The 8,590-nt window shown below is 46.3% G+C and overlaps 1 protein-coding gene across 1 annotated transcript; it reads left to right on the top strand.

The window, feature by feature from the left end:
* The first annotated feature begins 975 nt into the window (after window positions 1–975).
* Window positions 976–8,319, top strand: LOC131261942 (beta-1,4-glucuronyltransferase 1). The gene is made up of 8 exons (XM_058263814.1): window positions 976–1,443; window positions 3,638–3,969; window positions 4,074–4,253; window positions 4,342–4,504; window positions 4,585–4,850; window positions 4,915–5,090; window positions 5,164–5,297; window positions 5,357–8,319. The coding sequence occupies exons 1-8, from the start codon at window positions 1,102–1,104 to the stop codon at window positions 5,552–5,554; spliced, it is 1,791 nt and encodes a 596-aa protein (XP_058119797.1). The 5' UTR covers window positions 976–1,101; the 3' UTR covers window positions 5,555–8,319.
* The last annotated feature ends 271 nt before the right edge of the window (window positions 8,320–8,590 follow it).

The following is an 8,590-nucleotide window of genomic DNA, read 5'->3' as shown; positions in this document are numbered from 1 at the left end:
TAGCGATGATTATGTTGCGTGTATCATCCTATTCCCGAGGAAGAACGAAGGCTTCTCAAGGCTACTGAAGCCACCGAGGAATGTAAAACGCGATGGCTCATCCGGTGTATATTAAAAAAAAAAAAAACATGGTAAAAGGGTTAACGAATGGACGGTTAGTCAAACGTCGAAATTGTAGATCGTCTGATCGCAAAGTTATTATGATGCTGTGTTGTGTTAGCTCTTCCGCGCGCAGGCATTCGCTAACTTCGTGCTCGCTGACATCACTTGCCGTGAATTTAGTTTCGTAGCCATTGGCCGGTATTTAATTCCCTTCGTTGGCGCAGGAAATCGCCATTGCTTCCCCCAGTGCCTCAACACACGATTGTACCATTGAGTCAGAATCTCGGCAACCCAGTCTCCCCTGCCTCGATGGTTCAATAGAGATGATGAATCAATTGCTTGCGGAACTGACATTTGAAAGAGTGGAGATCGAAAAAGGGAAGAGAAAAAAAACATGGTTCTACACAGTCAAACTGCTACGACAATGATAATCCATTCCCCCAGCCTCTCGTTTCGCACGTGGAAGTACGTGTCTTACTGATTTCGCGTTTCTGGTGTTCTCTCTATCGTCCCTTTGCAGATTCATCGGTGGGAATTGGAATTCCGTGCCACGTACCGCGACAGAAATTGGAACACGATATTAAAAACGATGACATAGATTTGTGCATGCAAGTTTCGTGCGAGACCGTGAAGCCCCGGACCGCCATAGACGGAGACTGAGCCGTGGAGGTGTCGAATGTTACGGAATCGGATCTGCCACCGAACGGACTAGAAGTTCTGTCTTTGGCGCACATCGCCGTTTGCCAGTCTGTGGTGCACGCAGCAAGTCAACGAGGCCCTTCGCTCTCCCTTCCCTCTTCAACGCTGCCAGATTGTTGGACCAAACGGAAAAACTATCCTTCGGAATCTCAATCAACTGCTAAACTCCACGCTACATTTCGCCGATCGGTAGCTTCTACTAGAGAGACGCCTGCAGCAGTGTCTGAAAGCTATTTTTTTCCGGTGCACCCCAAGTAAACACTAAACGGCCCCAAACTGAAGCTCCCAAACGTCATCAGAATGCGTCGCAACTGGCTCCTGCGCTGCAGCATCCTGATCAATGTGGCGGTGGTGCTGTACATCGGCAGCCACCTGCTGATCGGGAGCGGCAATTTTGCCATCGGACCGGCCTACATCATCTCCGATGAGGTGCTCAAGCAGCCCGCATCCTCCGCGGCCCAGTACAAGCCATACAATCCGACGGCGCAGCAACATCAGCAGCAGCGAATATTGGAGGAACAGCAGCAGATATTCGTGCAACAGCAGCTTCTTCAGCAGCAGCAACAGCAGCAACAGCAGCAGCATCAGCAATCACCCGAACAGGCGCAGAGTAGTTTAATATTAAAAATTCAGGAAAATGGGGTAAGTTTTGGCCCACGCCCTAACGCCGCAAGGTTAACGTTTTCGCCAAAGAGCGGCCAAAGAGGGGACGTGTCACGTGAGGATGAAAAACGATCCCCCACATCCACGGGCACGTGAGGCGCAACGGCCATAGGTCGGTCGCTTAATGAAGGTTAATGTTTCTCGTCCACGTGGTGGCAAAACCTCGCCACGGAGATTTTCCCCCGCGTGGTGTAGTGTACGGCCATATAATGCCTTCCATGGTCATTGTGGGGCTCCCCGTCTGTGGCCCCTTTTTCCACAGCACATCACTCTGTTGGATCTGTTTTTGGACCGTTTTATGTGGTAACGACAGTTGCATTTGAATCACTCCAAATCCGTCGCGTCGTCGCGAAGGTCCGCAATCTGCGCCACTCAACAGCGGCGCGGCTCGTGGTCGTAAATGGTATAAATGACTAATGGTGCCGTCGGACCGTCTGTCCGACGTGAGATGATTGCGTTGAGGTTCGGTTTCCAGAATTGCATCGTGTTTTGCCTCTTGCATTCGTTTGGGGAAGGTGGCATTAGAACGAGGCCTTTTTCTACTCTACTCCAAGCTAAAGAACTCACAGTCGGTTGTTGGTTTGGAGGAACGAGAGTTAGAAATGGGAAATGCTAATGAATATTCAAACAGTGAATCCGCTCGTTTATTGAGCGGTAGAGTTCATGATTCCGGAATTCTATGCTTCCATTTAAAATGAGAAAATTTAATCAAGCGATAGTTCTTGTTTGTACCACTCCCATGAAATCCCTCGATTTTTTCAACACATTCAAAAACTGGTTATTTTTGCATGTTTTTTAGATGGCCCGATTCATTTTATCACTCGTATTTCCAATGCTCGACCTCGAACGGATATAATAAAAACTTCTGCGTTGATTCTTCGGAATCCATCATCCATCTTTGATGCGGATTTTGATCGAGCTGACGAATATGCATAGACTGGGACGATAAAACTCGCCAGGTTTCGCGAAACGACATATTTTATGAATCCACGAGCAGCGAAAGAACGTCTTCATCAAAAGTAAAAAAAAATCCTAAAAGTAGAGGTTTCTCCTACGTTCTTATCCCAATTAGTGCCACGAGAGAAAAACACGATGCAATCGGAAACACCACAACGTAACAAATTTTCCTTCCTTCCTTTTTTTAGCCAGTGCTGGAATTCGGAATCAACTTGATCGTCAAAGTGGCATTTTTTAGGACACATTTTTCGGGCGGTCTGATCGGAAATGGCAAACCGCACATTTTTTGGCCAACAGATTTCTCTTCTTTTCCTCGTTGGCTGTCGTTGTACACCTGATTCGTGGCGGTGTCGGCTAACTGTGCTTTTCGCCGCGTTCCTTTTGTGCGAACACTATCGCACGACACACGGAATTCACTCGACCGGGTCGTTTGACATATTAACCGTAATCCTCCCGCGTGCGGCAGTTTTCGGTCCGGAATCCGACATCACGAACACCGGACGCTGCTCTGCATTGCGTCCGCCCCCCGGTGGTAAGCATGTACGTCTTATGGCCGGGCCAACATCAGGCAATAGCAGATGATAAATATTTGCCCGAAAGCTCTCTCGGGCCGTTGCAGATTCGCGACATCGAAATCGCGAGCGCTATCAATTATGCAAAAAGGGTGGATGTGGAGATGGTGGTGGACAAAGAGATTTTGTGCACTCGGAATTAAGTTGCCAATGCGACATCGGAGTATGCACCGGGGGAATGCCAGCTTGTTCCCCGGGGAATATAAATGACCGTGACATGACCGATGGAAAGCTTTTCTTAAGCGTTTGCGGTGCGAAGTTCATATTTATGTGTCTTTTTGGAGAGTGTAGTGGCAACCTTCACCGGGGAAGACCGTTTAACGGCGAAGAATCCTCCTCCCTCCCTGGCTTAGTGTGTCACCGTGCAAGGCATCATTTAGTGTGCCTTCGATGACAAATGAGGATAAGGTACGCGCTCCGGCTGCGGAAGGAAATTAGGTAGAGATATAGCGGGGGAGGGAGGGGCATTAGCATCGGTTGGCATTCGGCCATTGCTTGTGGACGTGACTTCATCAGTCAAGCGGCACGAACGGAACGGAAATTGGGTCACCAACGACGACACTCGTTGCGTGTGAGCGTCGCACAAAAGCGAGAGACGATATGATTGATGCAATCCGTTGTTCCCCCCCCTGATATGATTGCAGATCGGTGTTCAGGAAGTGGCCGCACCGTCCCAGCAGCAGCAGCAGCAGCATCAGTTCGTGGCAGGAGGAACGCCGCAGCAAAAGCAGCAGCAGGAGCAAGCGATGCCAGAAACTCGAGATGTAGATAACAGTAACGTAGACGATAGTCGTTTCGATGTGCCAACGGAGAGGAACACCGTCCGGAAGCTGGATATGCTCTACCAGGATCAGGCCCAGCAGATGGCGGCCGGTGGTGGCGGCGGCGGAGTGCCAGGAGCGGCGGCCACGGGTGTGCTGAACGGTAGTGACATCTTCTCCACCACCGCTTCCATGGATTTGGATGCCAAGTTGCGGTAAGTAGAAATCCGATAGATACCTCGCGCAAACGGAAAAGAACCCCGTTGTTGACCCCAACCCATTGTGCTCTCTATCCCACCCCCTCTTGTGCATCCTGAAGGTCCCAGCTAAACTGTCATGACCGCGACTATGAGCCGTACATCGGCCAGCGGGGCGATTTCTGGGTGCTGCAGAACTACATCCGAGCCGAACACGGTGACCTGCGGTGCTACGAAACAATCACCTACACAACACACGCCGACTACACGTTTCTGGACAATTTAGTTCCACTGCTGGAAAGGTAGAACCGAATGCCAATGGTCGAATGCCCAGGAACGAATGGAACTAACCTGAACCGTTTCCCTTTTCTCTCTCTCTCTTCCGCACAGGTGGAATGCCCCAGTTAGCCTTGCGCTTCATGCGCCCGGTACGGATTTTGTGCCCACGATCAATTCGATAAAATATTTAAGAGACTGCATACCAGAGAGTCATTTAGTGCGACAGTTTGTCACATTTCATATTTATTTTAGTAGTAAACATATTCCAAAATTTGTAAGTATTTTGAACGCCCTTCTTCGGAACTAACTGGAGGATAAGTGAGAGAACTAATACAATTGTTAAATATTTTCCAGGTTCCTAAACACAATCAAGTATTAGACACACCGTACAACTGTTCGCTCGCGGTACCGTACTTCAACGTGTCCGCGGCGCAGCTGTACAAGACGCAGAAGAAGCTGCTCTATCCCGTCAACGTCGGTCGCAACATTGCACGCGATGCAGCGATGACGCACTTTCTCCTAGCTAGCGATATCGAATTGTATCCCAATCCGGGCTTAGTGCACAAATTTCTCGAAATGATCGCGCGGAACGAGCCCGTTCTGCAGCGCAAGAATCCACGGTATGTAGTAGGTGTATGTATAACAATCTGGAAACGATTTTATAACACCCTTCTGCTCTTTCAGAGTCTTTCCACTGCCGATATTTGAGGTAGATAATAGTTCACCGGTGCCACGGGATAAGGCGGAGCTGCAGGAGCTGTTGCGCAGCGGTAAAGCGATTCCCTTCCACAAGCGTGTCTGCTCCAGCTGTCACGGAGTGCCGAAGTCCAAGGAATGGATAGCAGCCAACGAAACCGATGGTAATGGGCTCACGTTACATACACCGGAGCATCGTTCGGGGTTTAATTAATCTCCCTTCGTTTGTGGTTGCAGATTTGGGCGTGTTTCATATTGGCAAACGTATCGGTTACTTCGTGCACTGGGAACCAATCTACATTGGAACGCACGCTGACCCGCACTACGACGAACGATTAAGTTGGGAAGGGAAGAGTGATAAAATGACACAAGTAAGAAGGAAACTAACATGATATGAGAGGTTTTACTAATTGCCGATGTTTCGCTTCAGGGTTATGCGCTTTGTGTCCTCGACTACGACTTCCACATACTCGACAATGGCTTCCTGGTGCACAAGCCGGGCATCAAGGTCCTGAAGAAGGACCCCAAGCGCGCCATGCTGGCGGCGAAAACCAACCAGCTGATCAAGAAGATCATCTACCCGGAGCTGCAGGTCATGTACGGAACGCGCAAGGGCTGTGCTGTATAGTTGAAGGGGAAACAACATTAGTATAAGGCCAACGACCGTGCTGGTAGCGATAGTACTAATGGTGGTGATGGTGGTAATGGTGCTAGTAATCATGCAGGTGGTGGTGGTGGTAGTGTTCTAAGTGGTAGACGCTCGCGGACCATGATCTCATCATCCTCGGGAGGATGGTCTTCGCTGTCGGTGATCTCGCCGCTATCGGGCGACGGTGCACTACCGTACCGGCCGCACGTCAGTAGCCGGCGCAAGAAGGGCAAACCGAAAGGCTACATCCGTCGCCGACGCCGATGATGAGCGCATGGTCCATGGCCTTGCAGCGAACAGGGGAGTCTACAGGGTATAAGAATCTTGCGTATTTTTATGTAAGTATGTACACGTAAGAGGGGAACAAGTAGAGTGAGGGACAAACTCATCTCGACGCCATCTGGGACGACTGTCCCGAGTGGTGGCCAGAGTGTCCCCGCAGCAATTGGAAGATCTGTCGGGGGACTGGAACGGGGCCCCGTACAAGTGATATTATATGAGAACACTTTTATTAGTTATGATTTAATTTTAAACTGCGTCAACAACAAATCTCTAGTGTGTAAAAACCACGATATTGTGAAGATCTGAATGTGAGGTAAATTTAGAAGCAAAAATCACACTTTTCCCCAGTCATAGTCATTTTCGATTCGACTCACTCGTCGCAGCAAAGGATCGGAAGAGACCCCCCCCCCCGTATTGTTGTTGCACCCCGTGAAGCACCCAACAAGCATAGTCATTTCAATGTTTCGTGTTATTCAATGTGGATAAAATGAGGATGAAACAGAATGATGCTGGATGTGATAGAAAATGCGTACGGAATACAAACACAACACATGAATCCATCAAATACGGTTGCATTTGGTATTCCTACTCCCCCAAACATGCTTCTCAAAACAAGCCTATTCCCTTTTACATGCTACTCTCATCATACATCATACCTTCTTGAAGATGGCATTACACATCTTCACAAACGATCCAGTTATTTCAGTTACCAACCGGAGTTAGTGTAACTCAAATTAAATAGAAAAGGAAATTTAATAACGAACGACCAACCAATGACGAAGGACGAGGTGAAGATGCAAAAGAAACGTTAAGGAAAAACATTAGACATTTTACAATCCTTAAAAGCTCGCATAAAGGTGTATTAGGATAGGAAAACCCATACACCTTATTGATAACATTTTTAGTTTGTTTTTTGAGGGATCGAGGAAAGAGAGAATATAGATAAAAAGTAACATAGAAAACAATATGACACGTTTTAAAGGAATGCAATCAAAAAAACACAAGGAAAACTTCTTAAAGCAACAAGAATCTTACCCTAAACTATTGCTCATGAATGATTGATATAGTTTCGTGTGTAGTGCTTTTGTAAAGATACATGCCTTTCCGCTTTGCACTGTTTTCAAAGACATATGAGTTTTTTTACGATGCACAGCTTTTATTTATCCATTGTGGAAACAGTTTAATGGAAAAATCACATTTCGGGTTGTTTTCAGATGTACTACACAACGTTCGATGGTCGTCCATTAACGCTTCGTATAACAAGCCCCAAAAGCTGACGCAATTAGAAATGTAGAACTTTGTTATCTTATCGCACGAAGCAGACGTTCGAGCAAATATGCAAACGAAAAATACTAGTAACATATCCAAACAATAAGCATTGTAGCGTGATAAAATAGCTATTTATCTCTAACACATTCTTTACCCGATATAAAAAAAACAAGCACATGTCTACTCTCCTTTGCATGACTAGCACTGCATCACTTTAATGAATTTTAAATTTACAACCATCTCTAACTCTCTCTCTCTCTATCTCTTCATTTTGTTGATAAGAAACAAACAATCCCCTATCACGAATGCGCAATACTAACGGTAATAGAATTTAGAAACAAAACCAAACGGACAACAACACTACACGATGGTACACACATCTCTCAAGTAGGTGTTTTATTTGACTTCTCCATAGAAAGTGCCTTATTCGTATTGAAGAATATTTGTGAAACACATGCAAACGAAAAAACAAACTCGTTCATGAACGATGGATGAAACCAAACGAGCAGAATCGAAGAGTCGGAAGGAAATTTACCCTTAGGTGGAAAAAAAAATGCAGGAACAATGTCGAGCCGAGCTAACCAAGCGAGAATCTTTAGGATGAGGAAGGGCAAAGAAAAACGCTAATCTCAACGAACCGTTGACTTTCTTGGAAGGTCCACCGCTAGCAAACCCCTGACCAGTCACAGGAGGACAAATGCCCCGGTACCATTAAGCAAAACAATATGCGGAATATTTTGAACGGTTTTAGTTCGAAATGGTACGGTTTATTTTCTTCTTGCACTAGTTACGTTAGCTTTTGTACATAGTAGGAGTTATACTGATTAATTGATACGCAAATCTTTGCAATTTCGTAGTTAGTTAGTTGCAGGAGAAGAAAATGTGCAGGAAATAAGATAAAGTGCATTAGTTTCATCTTTTTTCTCTTTATTGACCACTTTCAAACCGCGGGTCAAGCAAACTCGAACTTCCTAGAAGGGGGCATTCTAAGTCGAAGAATTGAGTTAAACTGAACCCCATTTAAGTTGAAGCTTTGAAGTTGAACAAATAACAATATTCTGTACATAAACTGACATAGTTTTTCAGTAACCTTTAGTTAGTTGATAGGCGCATTAGTTTCGTCGCTCTACGTCATGTTCTACGTTGGTTTTTACTAAAACGCGTTTGCAAGATCCGATCGTGGACCGAAGGGATGTAAAATGTGTACAGAGAAGAAAGGGTGAAAGGGTGACGAGGCCATCAAATAGATTCTGCCACAATGGAGATGGAATTAAGACACACTGGTACGGTAGCCGAAGGATAGGCGAGAAAAGAAATCGCGGGAACATATTGGATAGCCACAACAACATGCAACAAACAACCCTGCGAGTAATAAATGTATTTCCATAGAAGTGTTCCTTTTTTTTAAAGAAAACAAATTTCTACCATTTTCATTCATCGTATGTGGACTGCGTGGTCTCACAA

The sequence above is a fragment of the Anopheles coustani genome, chromosome 2 (genome assembly GCF_943734705.1).
Source record: "Anopheles coustani chromosome 2, idAnoCousDA_361_x.2, whole genome shotgun sequence".
NCBI classification, from domain to species: Eukaryota; Metazoa; Arthropoda; class Insecta; order Diptera; family Culicidae; genus Anopheles; species Anopheles coustani.
Note: the sequence above shows the minus strand (reverse complement) of the source record. Positions and strands in the feature narration are given on the sequence as shown.